The following is a 19001-nucleotide window of genomic DNA, read 5'->3' on the forward strand; positions in this document are numbered from 1 at the left end:
TGAATCGCAAAAAGTGCTCTGGTCAGGAAGGGGGTAAATTCCTCCAGGGCTGAAGTGGTTAAAAGTCAGCAGCTACAAAAAGTTTAGCTGCTGACTTTTAATAAACCGACACTTACCTGTTCCACAGTCCAGTGATGCGGCTGCACGGAGCCTCGCTCCTCTCCCCTCTCCCCTCTCCTCGGCACCTCCGTTGATACTGTGGGCACCTGGCCATGACAGCTTGCGGCTTCACGGCCGGGCGCACACTGCGCATGCGTGAGCCGCGCTGCGCTCTCCCAGTGCACAGGCAATCTTCTGGGACCTTTCGTGTGTCCCAGAAGATTGCCAGGGGGGGGGGGGTGCGCCGAGGGGGAGAGGAGGAGTTGCATAGGCGGAACTAGGAAGTGGGCCAGGAAGTCCCCTTCAAAACTAAGCACCCACTCCTCCCCCAAAAAAAATTACATGCCAAATGTGGCATGTAAGGGGGCGAGGAGTGCTTAAAGTGGAAGTTCTACTTTTGGGTGGAACTCCGGCTTTAATCACCACTGGGGTTTTTATTTTTTTACGGAATAGATGGAAAAAAGACTGAAAATTAGAAAAATCTTCTTAGTTTCTGTTATAAAATTTTGTAAATAAGTAACTTTTCTTATTCACTGATTGGGCGGCACTGATGATCAGTGTAAATGGCGTACTCGCTGTGCCCTGTCAGTGTGACTCTCCTTTCCTGACATGCTGCCTCTGTGTGATTTGGACACAGCTGATCACATGGTAAAGGGCCGGTATGATTGGCCTTTTACCTGATCTGTCATCACGCTGGATGCATGCCCTTAGGAGGACGTCTTTTGGCTTTGACACAGAAAGGAACTGGTTAAAGTGTGTGGGGTTTTTTTTTTTTTTGGGGCACCGTCTTTTGAGACATAGCTGCACACGCAATTTTAAGATGTGGCATGTTTCGTATCTATTTACTGCAACCTTATATTTTAGAACAAATGGGTATTCTATTGTAGGTGTTTGCACATAAATTCATTTTTATTCGATTTTTTTTTTTTTTTTCTGAAACTGTGTTTCATAAACAGTTGCACAAATATCCTGCGATATAAACATTTCCAACGTATTCTAAAGGGACTCAGACACTATATGCTTGCCAAAAATGAATATTTTTTACATATGTACAAGGAAAACATTTTGCTCTAGAGCTTAACTGATTAAAATAGACCTAAACCCGAGCTAAATGACGTTTAGTTTGCCGCAAAGTACTTTGGGGGTTGATTCACTAAAACTGGAGCGTGCAAAATCTGGTGAAGCTTTGACAAAATACCTGGAAGCTCGTTTGCCCTCTCCGGTGTTTTGACCTTTTTTAAAATCTATATTTCCCAAGTGTTCTTCCAGGACAGCCCTTGAGAGATGGAGCTCCTCCCATCGACACAGGAAACACATTGCCACAGTTCAAAAGGCGGTCCCTCAGGTCCCTGGTCAGTCATTTGTGTTTCCTCCGTCGGAGGAACATGTTGCCAGGAACCTGGAGGCCCCTCTCAGGGGCTGCCTGAGAACCTGCAAGCCTAAGGGACCGGGTCCTGGTTTATGGCTGCAGTTTGGGTCCATACCTTTTTTCTTTGGCTCGGGTACCGTCCAGCTGAACCGGAGCAGACCCGTTACCCTCCTCCTTCCAGTGCCGAGGTGGCCAGGGGCAAAATGATGCCGGTTTCCCCCAGGAGTGGTGAGTGGAACCTTCCATCTTCCCTCCTCGTTGCAGGGGGTCGGAGACGCCGAGCGTTCACTTCCGGCGGAACCGCGTCATCTCTGTGTGCCGAGACTTCCGGTTCCGGGTCTCTAGGGTACAAGGGGGAGAGGGAGAGCCAGCGCTGTGCCTGTAAAGCCCGACCAGCGTCCAGCAATACCGGACTAGCGGCGGGATCCGGAGCGCCAGAGGGGGACTATGGAGACTATTCCCCAGGACACTCCGGCGGAGACAGGCACCAGCCAATCCCAGGTAGGCTGCCGGGCATGCTATTACTCTGGTGGAGCGGTGGTGTTTGTAGGATGGGTTCTGTAGTGCCCCACGGTGGTGGTTACTCACAGTCTAGGTTGTGTGCAGTTAGTGGTGATTCTAAGGAGGGACAGGGGCGGATGCGAGCAGTTGGGGCTGGGGAGCCCACCTCGGCTCAAACTGGGTCCAGGACAAGTGGAACCCGGAAGAGAAATGTTTCTCTTCCAATTGGAAAGAGCTAACAGCAATCCTGAGAGCTGTTCTAGCTTTTCACCCCACAATACAGGGTCACCATCTACAGGTCCGTTCAGACAATACGACGGCTGTAGCATACATAAACAAACAAGGAGGTACCAAAAGTCCTCGTTTGATGTTGGTAGCCAGACGCATTTTCCAGTGGGCAGAAGCCAATCTGGAATCTATTTCTGCAGTTCACCTGAAAGGGGAACTGAACAACACGGCGGACTTCTTGAGTCGACAAAAGATTTCGAACCAAGAATGGTCCTTACACCCAGAGGCATTCAATCTCATAACAACTCTCTGGGGAAAACCAGAGGTAGACCTTTTTGCGAACAAAAAGAATGCAAAAGTTCAAAAATTTTTCTCGCTAAACCCAGGAGATCAGCCCCTGGCTGTAGATGCCTTGCAAACTCCATGGACTTTCAGTCTGGCGTATGCATTTCCCCCCTCTTCATCTCATTCCGAGGGTCCTAGCAAGATTCCTCAAGGAGAAAACCTGTTTGATTCTAGTAGCACCTTTTTGGCCCAGGAGACCCTGGTTCACAACGTTGCTACAATTGACAGATTGTCCGCCTCTAAGGCTTCCCTACAGACAGGACCTCCTGTCGCAGGGACCCCTTTACCATCCACAGGTCGCCACACTGAAGCTTTCAGCGTGGTTACTGAAGAGGAAATCTTAAAGAGTAAGGGCCTGACAGATGAGGTAATTGCGACCTTACTACAGAGTCGCAAACCAGTCACGAGGGCTATTTACAAAAAAGTCTGGAAAAAATTTAATAGCTGGCTGAATAGCCGTGACATAAATACGGCTAATATTCTACAGTTTTTACAGGAAGGCGTAAACAAGGGTTTAACCCTAAGTACTATTAAGGTACAGATAGCTGCCTTAAGTGTGTACCTAGATGAACGCTTACAGGAAAATCCTTTTGTCGCTAGATTCTGTAAGGCAGTCGCTAGACGCAAGCCGGTCAGAGTCAGCAAAGTCCCATCCTGGGATTTAGCAGGTGTACTAAAAGCTTTCTTGGGGTCACCCTTTGAGCCTATCTCAGAGGCCTCCTTAAGGCTTATTACATTTAAGACAGTACTCCTGGTGGCAATCACTTCAGCCCGTAGGGTCAGTGAAATCCAAGCCCTTTCCATCAGGGAACCTTTTCTACAGATCCTAGAAGACAGAGTCATACTAAAGACAGACCCTGGGTTCTTACCAAAGGTAGCATCTAGCTTCCATAGGTCCCAAGATATTGTCCTCCCTTCATTTTGTCAAAATGCAGCAAATGAGAAAGAGGAACGTTTTCATCGTTTTCATTTATTGGATGTGAGGAGGTGTATTCTAGAATACCTTAAAGTAACAAATCCATTCAGAATCTGACTCCCTTTTTGTCCTTTTTTCCGGACAGCGTAGGGGACAGAAAGCTTCAAAAGTAACCATAGCTAGATGGATTAGGCTAGCTATAGCAGAGGGGTAAAGGCCTTGAATAGAGATCCTCCCTGAGGGTGTTAAAGCTCACTCCACAAGAGCGTTGTCTGCATCCTGGGCAGAAAGAGCTGGTGCCACCCCGGAGCAGGTATGTAAAGCAGCCACATGGTCAAGCTTTTCCACCTTTACAAGGCATTACCGACTGGACTTAATGTCTAGTCAGGATCAGGCCTTTGGGAGGAAAGTCCTCCAGGCCGTGGTCCCCCCCTAATCTGGTAAGTACTTGGGGATCCTCTCAAGGGCTGTCCTGGAAAGAACACTTGGGAAAACTGGAGTTAGTACTTACCGGTAACTCCTTTTCCGGTGGTCTTCCAGGACAGCACGATCCCACCCTTTATTTGATTATAGTGATGTACTAATGTTATTACCTGTTATGGTTTATATGTTTTTCAGTTCCATCCTTCGGTTCTTGGTGAATGACTGACCAGGGACCTGAGGGACCGCCTTTTGAACTGTGGCAATGTGTTTCCTGTGTCGATGGGAGGAGCTCCATCTCTCAAGGGCTGTCCTGGAAGACCACCGGAAAAGGAGTTACCGGTAAGTACTAACTCCAGTTTTCTGATGTATTAATCAGAAGATATGAGTTGAAAGAGAATTCTATGGACAAGGCGTTATGTTAAAACTTTTCCTCCATTTATTAGAGTAAGTTACAGGTCTATCTAATACACAGAAAATATCTAATAGTCTTAAGCAAGGGAGTAAAATATTAGGTTAAAATACAACAAGAATACAGATTATATTCCTCACAATACAAAACAAGACATATGACGAGCAGGTATACCTTTAAGTGCTGGGAGATGATCTGATAAATCACCTATCTTACTGGTCCGGGGCCCCGGTCAGTTTCACCTACCATCTATCTTTGTGTGAGTCCCACTAATAAATGGCCATCTCTCATTGACTTGCACAGGACCACCCTGATTGGTTAGCCCTCTCCTCTTCCAAGATTGGTCAATTTCCTTATAACTTAATTTCCCCTCAATAGCACCTCCTCTTTTGGGTTTAATTGGTTAGTGATAATTAGTCTGAAGCCAACTTAATTAAAGAGGAAGCCTTCTCTTGAATAGTGCACAAGGGATTGTAAAGGTATTATTTATTTATTTATTTATTTGAAAAAAAGGGGTTTGGGGAAACCAAACAGCTAGGTGGGACTTTATATGAAGCGCAAGGTGGGTAGAACCAAGCACGACCATCCCCGATACTTTGAAACAAACAAAAAGAACAAAGACAAGTGGGACTTTGTATGAGGCATGCACCCTGGAGATAACATAGTGATAGTGAATATGACAGGTACCCAAAATAATATATAGAGAGAACCAAGGACGCTGCATATAAACATCACATGACATCAATTGGCACTAGAAGGTTTAATTGTAAAAAAATAAATAACAAACATATTATCATAGTTCATATTATAAAAACCCAAATTCATCAGACAGAAGTCTCTAATATTGTAAAAGATGTAATCAGCAACATGATCAAAACAACAAATTCATTCAGGGCAAATCTCTATGACAACTAATTATATTCCAAACTTAATTACATTTAAACCAATTGATATATAAAATCATGTGATGTAATAATTGTAAACATAGGGAGGCAACTATTTGGCTCACAATCCCATAGTAAAACAACGAATTGGTTCATATTGTAAGCCTTTGTAAGTAATCACATTCACCACGACGTGTCTCCATAGTAAATAGTTCCAATCATAGTTGGTTGGTACAGTCCAGCTGATATATAGAATAAATAGAAGATGACAATATAATGTAAAGGGGAGAGTACCTATTGGCTCATAATGTAAAAAGGGAAGCATCTATTGGCTCGACGCGTTTCGTGGCGACTGCCACTCTTCAGGAGCAGGTATGAAGTGGGTGTCTATAAATATTAAGAAACAATACGTTGGACAAATTATTATATCTTGTATGCCATAGATCTATTAAAGGGGAAGAGGAGGGAAAGGAAAAAGGAAGGGGAAAGAGGGATAAAACCCACTTTTCCAAGACTACTTACAGGTGATCCTATACGTTGGGGCATAAACATGGCGGACTGGGAACCGGACGAAAGGTCATCAGCCCCGCGGGAGCTGAGGTGAACTGCCCAGACACACAGTGATGGAATTCCAGTAACAAACGCTAGTCCCCACAGGCGTGCCCCCCTTATTATGTTATCTCCAGGGTGCATGCCTCATACAAAGTCTCACTTGTCTTTGTTCTTTTTGTTTGTTATTTAAAAAAATAAAATAAATAAACAAACATATACTTACATCCACTGTGCAGCTCGTTTTTGCACAGAGTGGCCCCGAACCTGCTCTTCTGGGGTCCCTCGGTGGCTGTCTCTGCTTCCTCCCGCAGGTACTTCTCACGTTCATGTGAGCTCCCTCGCATGGTGAGAAGCACCTGCAGGCGCGCTCCCGTGATACAGCCGGCGGCTATAGCCGCTCACTGTATCACGCGGCCCCGCCCCCCCCCCCCCCCGGCGCTCCGCGTCATTGGATGTGATTGACAGCAGCGCGAGCCAATGGCTGCGCTGCTTTCAATCCATCCACTCCAGCCAATCAGCGGCCAGGCTGAGTGGCGAAGAGGACGTCGGGGGACGAGCGCGGGATTTTCGAGGGGTCAGTTAAGTAAAACGGGGGACTGGGGCCTCTGGCACTGTCAGATGTTTTTTCACCTTAATGCAAAGAATGCATTAAGGTGAAAAAAACATTTTACCTTTACAACCCCTTTTTAACTATGCACAGTCATAGCCGGGGTAAATTGTCCATTCCTGAACAGATCAAAGAAATATTTTAAGCATATCAACCACCCTTTGAAGTGGATACATGGTTGATTAGCACGGAAGAATACACAAGCCTCTATCTAGAAAATGAATTTGGCCCTATACCGACTACACACTGAAATGGTATCTGTTCCTGGGCCTTTGAATACCAAGTTAGGTAAACAGCAGGGCATCTCCCTAACACACACTTAGCATACCTGTAAGCCAAAAGGAACTGGTAATTGAATTACATACTCCAGCAAAAAGTCTGTTCATGTATTTGCTCACATCCAGCCAAGTTAACCTAATACTTATGATGAACCTTCTTTATTTCTTATCCTAATATATACATCTATAATACAAATATTCCCAGTTGCTAATGGAGATTACTCATAAACTCCTCATAAGGCAACACCGGCTTTAGTAAATCAACCCCCATGTGTCATAAACAGACATTTTCTTTAACCACTTAATAACCGCCCTATAGCCGAATGACGGCTTTAGGGCGGTTTCTTAACTGTGGGAGGCCGTCATATGACGTCCTCCCAGAATTCCGCTCTCGCGCGCCCCCTGGGGCGCGCACTCGAGAGCATCCGTGACCGCCGGGTCCACAGGCATCACGGATCATGGTAAACGGCCGCTCGTCGCGGCCGTTTACCACGTGATCGCTCCGTCAAATGACGGAGTGATCACTTGTAAACAAACCGGCGTCATGTTATGACGCCGGTTCCTCCCTCCCCCTCTCTGTACCGATCGGAACAGCGGAGGGGGAGGAGATCGGTGTCAGCACCGATGTGGGCTGCATCTGCAGTGCCCACATCGCTGCTCACCGAAAATTAACCCCTCAATTCCCTGCAAATACTCTGCAATACCAGTGCATACCCTGCATTACCCTGCATTACCCTGCCATTACCCTGCAATGCTCTGCAACGCTCTGCAACGCCCGGCAACGCTCTGCAACGCCCGGCAACGCTCTGCAACACCCGGCAACGCTCTGCAACACCCGGCAACGCTCTGCAACGCCATACTCTGATATACCCAGCCATAGTCGGTGATACCCTGCAATACCCAGCCATAGACACCCCCCCCCCCCCCTCTCGCCGCCCTCCGGTGCTTCTACCCACTCGCCAATACTATCAAATCCAGAATCCTTTTTTTTTTTTTTTTTTCAGGCTTCCCAGCTTAGAGGTGAGATGCGGGGTCTTATTGACCCCATATCTCACTGTAAAGAGGACCTGTCATGCCATATTCCTATTACAAGGGATGTTTACATTCCTTGTAATAGGAATAAAAGTGATCAAAAAATTTATTTTTGGGGAAAAAAATGTCAAACTAAAATAAATAAAGTAAAATGAACAATAACATTTTTTTTTTTTTAAAGTGCCCCTGTCCCCATGTGCTCGCATGCAGAAGCGAACGCGTACGTAAGTCCCGCCCACATATGAAAACGGTGTTCAAACCACACATGTGAGGTATCGCTGCGTACGTTGGAGCGAGAGCAATAATTCTAGCCCTAGACCTCCTCTGTAACTCAAAACATATAACCAGTAAAAAAAAAATGTAATCGTCGCCTATGGGGATTTTTAAGTAGCGACGTTTGGCGCCATTCCACGAGCCTGTGCAATTTTGAAGAGTGACATGTTAGGTATCGATTTACTCGGTGTAACTTCATCTTTCACATTATGCAAAAATTGGGCTAACTTTACTGTTTTTTTTTTTTTTTTTTTTTTTTTTTTTAAGCACAAAACAGTTTTTTTTCCCCAAAAAAAGCATTCGAAAAATTGCTGCGCAAATACCGTGCGAGATAAAAAGGACCACCATTGTATTCTCCAGGGTGTTTGCTAAAAAACATATATAATGTTTTGGGATTCGATGTAATTTTCTAGCAAATGATGATTTTTACATGCCTGATGGCGCTCCCTGCATGTTGGGCCTCTGTATGTGGCCACGCTGTGTAAAAGTCTCACACATGTGGTATCGCCGTACTCGGGAGTAATAGCAGAATGTGTTTTGGGGTGTAATTTGTGGTATGCATATGCTGTGTGAGAAATAAACTGATATTATGACAATTTTGTGGAAAAAAAAAAAAAAAGTAAAAAAAATCTTGATTTTGCAAAGAATTGTGGGAAAAAATGACAACTTCAAAAAACTCATCATGCCTCTTACTAAATACATTGGAATGTCTTCTTTCCAAAAAGGGGTCATTTGGGGGGTATTTGTACTTTTCTGGCATGTTAGGGTCTCAAGAATTGAAATAGGCCGTCAGTACTTCAGGTGTGATGAATTTTCAGATATTGGCACCATAGCTTGTGGACTCTATAACTTTCACAAAGACCAAATAATATCCACCAATTTGTACTTATTTTTACCAAAGATATGTAGTGGTATAAATTTTGGCCAAAATTTATGAAGAAAAAATTACTAATCTGCTAAATTTTATAACAGAAATGAAGAAAAATTCATTTTTTTACAGAATTTTCTGTATTTTTTCTTTTATAGCACAAAAAATAAAAAACCCAGCGGTGATTAAATACCACCAAAAGAAAGCTCCATTTGTGTGAAAAAAAGGACAAAAATTTCATATAGGTCCAGTGTTGCATGACTGAGTAATTGTCATTCAAAATGTGAGAGCACCGAAAGCTGAAAATTGGTCTGGTTATTAAGGGTGTTTAAGTGCCCAGTGGTCAAGTGGTTAAGGTAAAATGGTTTTCCTTTTATGAAGAACTACACTTCTTCATCTGAGCGCCATTTTAACATTCAAATCAAACTCACCCTATCAATCCGTGTCTCCATGCTTTATTTCATTAAGACCAAGTGGTTGAACCACATTGAACCCCCCCCCCCCCCCCATTTCTGGCAGGCTCGCAGCATGAGGATTAAAAATAGTCAATGTTGATCGACAGTGAAGTTCCGCTTTACGCCTGCGATCCCCCCATCACAGGAGAACGTGTGATGCAATTTTGGGTGCCATTATTGGCATTGCAAAAGCAATGCAATTCTTACGGTGCTAGCCGCAAAAAGCGACTTTTATATGCGTACTACGCTTGTCTCCTAAAAAAAAAAAAAAAAAAAAAAAGAGTATGAGCTTTATTTCGGGCAACAAACATGCATAGGGCAGCACACATGTTGTGTATGGTTGATATTCTGTATAACAAATACATTTAGTATATAGCACACCAACTTTTTTCTGTTGGCGACTATGCACAGTCTTCAACGGGTTGTAAACCCTCAGTTTTTCACCTAAAGTGGAAGTCCGCCCAAAAAAATAAAAATTAAAAGCCAGCAGCTACACATACTGCAGCTGCTGGCTTTTAATAGGAAACTTACCAGTCCTGGAGTCCAGCGATGTCGGCACCACAGCTGATGCTTCCATCAGCTGTCGGGTGCTGCCACCACTTTTTGCGGGTAAGGGAACCCGGCCGTGTTGCCTTTACGGCTTCATGCCAGGAACCCTACTGCGCATGCGCAAGGGCCCGCTCCTCTCTCTCCTATTGGCCCGGCGACGGGGAAGAGGAGGGAGCCCCGCGGTGAGGTCGTGGGCCACGGTGTGGACTCCCGGAAGTGGGAACGAGATACCTGCAGCTCTCCGTGGGGGCACTTTAAAAGAGGCGGGGCTCGGATCGCCGCGGGGGGGGGGGGGGGGGGCCCGGAAAGGGGATTGAGCCCACTCTGCAAAATCCCTGCACAGCGCAGGGTAAGTATAGATATGTTTGTTTAAGAAAGCTAACAAAAAAAAATGAAGCTTTAAAATCACTAAGTCCTTTTTTAATTATTTTTTTTGTTTCTGCTTCAGGTTCCAACCGCCAAGATGATTGATCCTTTAGAGAATGACCTTTTTGGTATGCCTGATTATGAACACACAGAAGATGAGAATTTTCCCCCTCTACCCCCTCCACGCTCTCCTGGGGGCAGAGAAGACCATGCTGGTGATGTGGAAAATGGAGGTAATTTTACTGAAGTTACAGCGATGTGTATATCAGTCAGATTTACTTTGTGCGTTTTGGTTGTTTTCCAAACTATAAAGGTAGAATATTCATATAAAATGCACGGTCCACATTAGAGCTAGCATTCCTTCCCCCACCTTTTTCCTCATAGCTGTGAACTCAATAAACCACTGCAAGCAGGGTTGTGTGTACTGTCCATGAAACCTTTTTTTATACAATACACCGCTCCGGCTGGCAACGTTACTTACGGGTATCACAGGCTCTAGTGCTGTGATTGGCTGGAGCCGTGATGACGTCACTCCCACGCATGTGCATTGGAGCTGCTGGTAACGGCACGCTAGCTGAAGCAATGGCACGAACCGTTGCTTCAGTGCATGTTTGCTGATGATGTCGGCACATGCTGATACATGGAATATCTCCTAAACCTATAAGGCTTACCTGTAGTAAAAAGTGGATTGTAAGGGTTTACAACCACTTTAAAGTGATACTAAAGTCTCAGTTTTTTCTTTATTTAAAAATCACAAACATGCCATATTTACCTGCTCTCTGTAATGATTTTGCACAGAGCAGCCCGGGTCCCCCCTTCGGGGCTCCTGACCCCTACCTCCTGCCCCCACAGAAAGCAGGTTAGTATAGGGGCACCTGAGCCGAGCCGCTGCTGTGTGTGTCAGACATTCGAACACAGAGCAATGGTTCGGCTCCGCCCCCTATCCGTGTTGGCTCACTGACTTTGACAGCAGCGGGAGCCAATTGCGCTGTACTGCTGTCTAAGCCAATGAGGAGGGAGAGTGCCGGGCAGCCGAGACACTCCTGCAACATTGCCTGATTGAGATGGGCTCAGGTGAGTATTGGTGGGGCCTTGTGGGGATGGGAGAGCAGCACATAGAAGGCTTTTTATCTTCATGCATAGAATGCATGAAGATAAAAAAAACCTTCGGCCTTTACAACCACTTTAACACTGAATAGCCTGCTGACCCAGAAAATTATGTCAGCGTTCAGTCCTTTTAGAGGTAAACCTATTTTAGCAGCAAAACCAGCAGAGAGCAGGACATTTTTAAAGGGGGAAGTAAACTCTCCTGGTGTGTTTGTACCTTTTTAAAAAAAAAAAAAAAAAAAAAAAAAGTAAGCCTATCTCCTAAACTTGCACTATTTAGGAGATATTTACTGTATACTGCGCCAATTATGATCGGCACATGCACTCTGAAGGAATGGCTGCCCGTGCCGTGACCAGCGTCTCTCGCATGCATGCACGTGAGTGACGTCATCACAGCTCCGGCCAATCACAGCGACAGTCCGCAAACCCGGAAGAAATGCTGGGAAAGATGTCAGTGGTGTGCAGGCGCCACTGGAGGGCAACGCTCTAATGTAAGTATTTCATAATGAGCTAGTATCCGATGCATACTGGCTCATGCCTTTTTTTTTTTTTTTTTTCTTCTTGTGGGTTTACAACCTCTTTAATGTTGCAGATGAGGTGGTTTCCGGTGAATAGCCCATTCAGTATAATCAGTTACATAGTAGGTAAGGTTAAATAAAGACAATAATTCCATCCTGTTCAACCTGAATGTGTTTTGTAGATGATCGTTTCCCATATCCCTGTCTATTGTGTTCACTAAGATGCATGTCCAAGAGTCTTTTTTTAAAACTCTGTACTCCCCACTGACACCACTGATTGTGGAAGAGAGTTCCTCATCCTTACTGCCCTGACAGTGAAAAAACAAATATCGTGACAGCAGCCTGCAGCTCTCCCCACCGTGCAGGCCGCCCATGGCTGGAGGAGGAGAGCAAAACTGTCAGCGCGGCTCTGAGGCTGAGCTGTGTGTGAGAGAGACACACAGCTCAGCCCATGCAGCCGCCAGTTCCGCATAACACATTCACAGCCGTATGGCGGTAGGCCAGCGGTGGTTGTGGCTTGTGTTACCCATGTTCAGGCCGCGGTTGCCGCTTACCTCCTGCTGTGCGGCCTGATCATCAACAGGCCACGGAGCTGGCGGCCCTAGCCCACCGGGCAAATGCCGGTCAGCCTATGGCTGGTCCGGGCCTGTCTGTCGGTGTATCTGCTTGCTCGTACCTCATATGAACAGACCGATACGTTCTGACAAGAAGAGTCAATGCACTGCCACAGTGATCACAGCGCCATGGTACTTCATTAAGCACTACAAGCGGACAGCCGCTAAGGTTTTCAGGACTTGTAGTTTTCCATTTGCAGAGCAGTCAGTGTGTGATCTGGCTGGCAGAGCCCCACTCGCCTACGGTTTTTATAAATTTTTGCAGCTGGGTGGGGGGTGGGAGATCCCCTCTAGCTGTCAGAACATGGGCTTGGGGGCTGGTCTGCTCGTTGCATGTTAAACCCTTAATAGGGGTGTAACATGTTATGAAAGGTGAACTTATCCTTTTTAATAATGATGCTACCAAAATTAGTGTGTGCTGTAAATTTGCCTCCAGCATTGCTCCTGATTCTTCTTGCTGCAGGCCTCCATTTTGCTGAAGCCCAGAACCCCAATGCAAGTAAATCATAAAGCGGAGCTAAACCCATATAGATTTTTAACGGTTTCAAAAAACTTACATTCCTGGAATGCTAACGGTCACATTTGCTTGTCTTCATCCAAACTGTCAACCCATCAAATTGCTGGTGTCATAACTGATCACATGTGCAACACCATGGCAGTTACAGATTTAAACAGAAGCAGCTTCCTTAACTGTGAAGGATAGGAAGGTTTAATTCTGCTTTAAAGTGAAACTTTACCCATAACTTAAAAATAATGTTCTTTAGCAAGGAACCTACATTAGACAATAATTATGCTACCAAAATTAGTGTATGCTGTAAATGGTCTCCGGCATTTTTCCTGTTCTTGCTGGAGGTGGCCATTTTGCTAAAGCCTAGAGCCCTTGAGCAGCAGTAAATCCATAAAGCGGAACTAAACCATTTTTAATGATTAAAAAAAAAAAAACTGTTACATTACTGAAATTCTGGGATTGCTAACTCTCATGTTTGCTTGTTTCCTCAACCAAACTGTCAAACCATCATCAAATGTCTGGTGTCTTAACTGATCACCTGTGCTTCAAAACCATGGCAGTTGCAGATCAAACAGAAGCAGCTTCCTTGGCTGTATTACCGGATTTTACACACTATATAGGCACTTATCTTTAATGTTTTCCATAACTATACCTGCAAAAGGGGCCGGTCTGAGGTCATCTGGCAGGACTTTATTTTCTGACTACTTTAGGTAGAGGATGTGTATGGAAAGTTTGAAGACTAAGGGTATTCTTTGTGTCCCTTTTTAGGAGTATTTAAGAATCCCTGCTTGCTGCAGTGATGGGCAGAGATCTGTATTCTGGAGCAAAATCCAGGGCCCTCTGCACACCCTCATTCTATGCCCCCCACACCTATGTGATCACATTTTAATATTGCTGCATATTATTAAAAAAATAATTAATAAAAAAAAAAAAAAAAAAAAAAATATATATATATATATATATATATATATATATATATATATATATATATATATATATATATATATATATATATATATATATATATATATATATATATAAAATTAATTAATATAATATTTATTTTTCTTGTCGGTTTTCTGATTTATAGGAAACATAATAAATACTCCCTTTATATTTTATTACATTTAGATGACTTGGATGACTGGACCAGAAATATGGGAGAGTCGCAACCAGAAGAAGCACCTAAACCTGTCAGGAGAGCAGTGAAGAGGCCACAGCCCAAACTGGATGCCAATCGGTAGGAATTGTTTGACCTGGATGGCGGGTCAGAGTTCACAGACCTATATTTTGGTAATCTGTAGATGTATAATAAGCTAAAGCTGCTCCAGGCTGAGAATTCATTGCACTGCAAGAAAAGTTCACGTTTTACCACCACAAAGGAGTATTTAGCCCAGTGGGATACCACAGTGTGTACCCAAGTACTGCCAATGTGAAAAGAAAGATCCTCATTGATAAGTTGTGCTACCATACATTTATTTTCAGGTTGCTTGCATTTGACTCTTGTAAGATGATACCCTTTTCCTAGGTTCACACTGATGTGGTGTAGGGAACCCCATTCCTGTTAAAATCGAATGAGATTTTTTGCAGTGCAATTTGAGCCCATTCATTTTGTATGGCTCAAATCACACCTCACAAAAAAGGTGCATGCACCATCCTAATTTCTTGCACTGGAATCGGATCACATGGGTGTTCATACATATTTTGATCTGATTCAGCCAATTGCACTGTTTTGCAAGCCATTTTTTGGGGTGTTGTTAACTTAACACTGACACCCACAGAAGTTCGTATGAGCGAAGTGCAGTTGTGATGTGGTGTGGGAAATGCACAGGAACCACTGCAAATCCTGGCATCGCATCAGTTTGAACCTACGCTAAACTTGCTACTAAACTTTAGATGGCGAACCTTGGCACCCCAGATGTTTTGGAACTACATTTCCCATGATGCTCAACTACATTGCAGAGTGCATGAGCATCATGGGAAATGTAGTTCCAAAACATCTGGGGTGCCAAGGTTCGCCATCACTGGCCTAGGCTATAAGATTGCCAAGACCCTGAAACTGAGCTTTCACAAAGTGGCCACGACCATACAGCGGTATAACAGGACAGGTTTCACTCAGAACAGGCCTTGCCATGGTCCACCAAAGAAGTTGAGCTCACGTGCTCAGCATCATATCCAGAGGTTGTCTTTGGGAAATAGATGTATAAGTGCTGCCAGCATTGCTGCAGAGGTTGTAGGGGTGGGGGGGGGGGGGGGGTCAGCCTGTCAGTGCTCAGACCATACGCTGCACTCTGCATCAAAATGGTCTGCATGGCTTTTGTCCCAGAAGGAAGCCTCTTCTAAAGATTATGCACAAGAAAGCCCGCGGTTTGCTGAAGACAAACAGACTAAGGTCTGAGACCAAGATAAACTTATTTGGTTCAGATGGTGTCAAGCGTGTGTGGGGGCAACCAGGTGAGGAGGACAAAGACAAGTTTGTCTTGTCTACAGTCAGGCATGGTGGTGGGAGTGTCATGGTCTGGAGCCGCATGAGTGCTGCCGGCACTGGGGGGCTACAGATCATTGAGGGGACCATGAATGCCAACATGTACTGTGACATACTGAAGCCGAATATGATCCCCTCCCTTCAGAGAATGGACCGCAGGGCAGTATTCCAACATAACGACCCCAAACACACCTCCAAGACGACCACTGCCTTGCTAAAGAAGCTGAGGGTAAAGGTGATGGACTGAACAAGCATGTCTCCAGACCTAAACCCTATTGAGCATCTGTAGGACATCCTCAAACGGAAGGTGGAGAAGCGCAAGGTCTCCAACATCCACCAGCTCTGTGATGTCATCATGGAGGAGGGGATGAGGACTGGAGTGCCAACCTGTGAAGCTCTGGTGACCTCCATGCCCAAGAGGGTTAAGGCAGTGCTGGAAAATGATGGTGGACACACAAAATATTGACACTTTGGGCCCAACTATATTATACATTTTATTTGACTTTTTGAATTATTACAATGAATATGAATTTACTTTTGGCAGATCGGCTGCTTTCACGCTGAGCAGTTTTTGAAGTGCCTTTGTGTTAAAAAGCACAATAAAAGTGCATCCCGTTAAACTGTATGAATGTCTGCACACTGGTCCATTGTGCTTCCTTTGCAGTGTTAAAAATCCTGCTTGCTGCATATTTGGTCAGTTAAAATAAACTCACCTCCACGTGGAAATGTATTAAAACCCGTGTTGTGTGTTTTAAGCCATATGACCTATGGTAATCACAGAAAATCTGGAGGCCGTTATCGGCACTTTTTTTTTTATCTGCAAAACGCAGATAATCCTATTTTCGGTTGATATAGTAGGGATAAATCAATAAGGTGTAAAACTTGCCCTATTCCTTGCTGAGGCAAGGTCTCTTCATCTATGCACGAAGCCTCCTCTGCAAGGTGTTTTTGCGTTGGTCTCCAGCTCACCCCATCATTTACAAAGCAGGGTTAAACCTGAATTCGAAAAGTTTGTAAAAAGTGCAGGCACACCATGAGTTAAGTCCTAATATCTGCCTGCAACATGTGGACTTCTTTTTATTTAAAAAACACACACACACACACACACACACACACACACACACACACACACACACACACACACACACACACACACACACACACACCCATATATATTTGGACACGGGTCCAATTTTGATTCTTCGGGTATTTGCCAAAACATTAGTTAAGCTCTATTTAAATAATGGATATGAAAAGTGTGCACACTCGGGTTTAATTTGAGGGTATGTACATCAAAATCGGAGGAAGGGTTTAGGAGTTGCAGCTCTGTGGGCTACTCCATTATTTATTCATCGATTAAGCAGGTAAAAGTCTGGAGTCTGGAATCTGTTGCTGTGAACCTACATTGTGTTCAAAGGAGCTGTCCATGCAAGTGAAATGGGTGATTGTAAGGCTTCAAAAAGGAAACGAATCCATCTGAGAAATAGCAGCAACATTAGGAGTGGCCATATCACCAGTTTGGTACATTCTGAGGTAAGAAGAACACACTGGTGAGCTCGGCAACATAAAAAGGCCTGGACATCCATGGAAGACAACAGTGGTGGATGATCGCAGGATCCTTTCTATGGTAAAGGAAAAACCCATTCACAACATCCAGACAAGTGAAGGACACTCTCCAGGAGGTGGGCTGATCATTGTCAGATATTCAAGAGAAGACTTGGGCTGCTTTCACACTGAGGCACTTTGCAGGCGCTAAAGTGCTAAAAATAGCGCCTGCAAAGCGCCCTGAAACAGTCGCTGCTGTGTGTCGAGTGTGAAAGCCCCGAGGGCTTTCACACTGGAGCGATGCGCTTGCATGGGCGGTCAAAAAAAGTCCTGCAAACCGCATCTTTGAAGCGCTGTAGGAGAAGGTGTATTTACTGCTCCTAAAGAGCCCCTTCCCATTGAAATCAATGGGGCAGCGCTGAAAACCCGCCTGCAAAGCGCCGATGTAGCGGTGCTTTGTGGACGGTTTTAACCCTTTTTCGGCCCCTAGCGGGGGTTAAAACTGCTCCGCTAGTGGTCGCATAGCGCCGCTAAATATAGCGTCACTTAATATAGCGCCAGCGCATGCAATGCCCCAGTGGGAAAGTAACCTTAACGAGGCCAACTACAGATGATTCACCATAAGGTGCAAACTATTCATAAGCCAGATTAGACTTTGCCAAAAAACAGCTAAAAAAAAAAAAGCCAGACCAGTTCTGGAAAAGCATTCTTTGGACTGATGAAACTAAGATTAATCTGTACCAGAATGACAGGAAGAAAAGTGTGGATAAGGCTTGGAACAGCTCATGATCCAAAGCACACAACGTCATCTGTGGTCACATGGTGGAGCTTGCAATGTGATGGCATGGGCATGCATGGCTTCCAGTGGCACTGAGTCTTTGGTGTTTATTGATGATGATGTTTCAGAAGCAGCCGGATGAATTCTGCAATGTTTTTAGAGATGGACTTTCAGCCAAATGCAGCAAAGTTGATTGGACGGCGCTTCACGCTACAGATGGACAATGATCTAAAACGTACTGCAAAAGCAACCCAGGAGCTTTTGAAGGAAAAGTGGAATATTCTGCAATGGCCGAGTCAATCACCTGACCTCAACCCAATTGAGAATTTCACTTGCTGAAGGCAAAACTAAAGGCAGAAAGACCCACAAACAGAACAACTGAAGACCACTGCAGTTGGAGCCTGGCAAAGCATCAGAAATGAGGAAACCCAGTCTTTGGTAATGTCAGTGGGTTCCAGGCTTCAGGCAATCATTGCCAGTAAAGGATTCTCAACATTTATAAAAAATGGTTGCAGTTCCTAAAATGTATACCTGATATTTTATGTTCAACCCCTTTAAATTAAAATTGAAAGTCTGCACTTCAAATTAATTTGGATTGTTGCATTTTAATTTGACTGTGGCATACAGAGCCAAAAGTATGAAAATTGTGCCTGTGTCCAAATAGTCTATTAGAGAGGAGAGAAGTATAGAGAGCAGCTATGCCCGCTCCTCCGCTCTGCTGCCAATTCACAGAAGCCTTTGTATTTTGTGAATGAGTTCACACAATGCAGAGGCTTATGTGATTGGCCAGTAGGAGGGGAGGGACAGGCATAGTAGCTACAATGACTAGTTAAAGGGGCTGAGTCCAGTCCAAAGTTGCTGAATTCCAGGAATTCAACTTTAATAGCTCTGTACTGTAAGTAATGATGCTGAGGGGCCGCCCAGAGCTTCTGGAAGAACAGAACAGCATTGGAGCGAAGGATGGGGGGTAAGTAATTTACACCATCAACTGCACCTCAAGAGTCAATAGACACATAACCTTGTGCAGGGGACTCTATAGCTTTAAACTGTTGTATAATCTCTGTTTAGTCTGTTAATTTGGCCACAGAAGTATAATTTCTGTTTTTTACAAAACCTAGCTAGAAAGGTTTATTTTTGGCATATTCATTTTTTTTTTTTGTTTCCTCTACAGGCTTACTTCACAGCGAGGTTTACCAGCTTTACGACATCTGTTTGATGATACAAAGTTCAAAGGCAAAGGACATGAGGTGAGGCTTTGGTAAGGGGAAGTTTTGTACAGACAGTCCCCTTCA

At 44.6% G+C, this 19001-nt stretch overlaps 1 protein-coding gene across 2 annotated transcripts in view; it reads left to right on the plus strand.

The window, feature by feature from the left end:
• The window catches only part of LOC143958209 (TIMELESS-interacting protein-like), a 57397-nt gene that overhangs the window by 9016 nt on the left and 29380 nt on the right, over positions 1-19001 (plus strand). For both annotated transcript variants that reach the window (XM_077467684.1, XM_077467685.1), the window contains exons 2-4: positions 10237-10387; positions 14033-14141; positions 18881-18956. In XM_077467684.1, coding sequence (XP_077323810.1) covers positions 10252-10387; positions 14033-14141; positions 18881-18956 — 321 coding nt within the window. In that variant the 5' untranslated portion in view covers positions 10237-10251. The remainder of the gene's footprint in view (positions 1-10236; positions 10388-14032; positions 14142-18880; positions 18957-19001) is intronic.

The sequence above is a fragment of the Lithobates pipiens genome, unplaced genomic scaffold (assembly GCF_037356315.1).
Source record: "Lithobates pipiens isolate NorthernLeopardFrog02 unplaced genomic scaffold, aLitPip1_a1.2 Scaffold_6, whole genome shotgun sequence".
Lineage (NCBI taxonomy): Eukaryota > Metazoa > Chordata > Amphibia > Anura > Ranidae > Lithobates > Lithobates pipiens.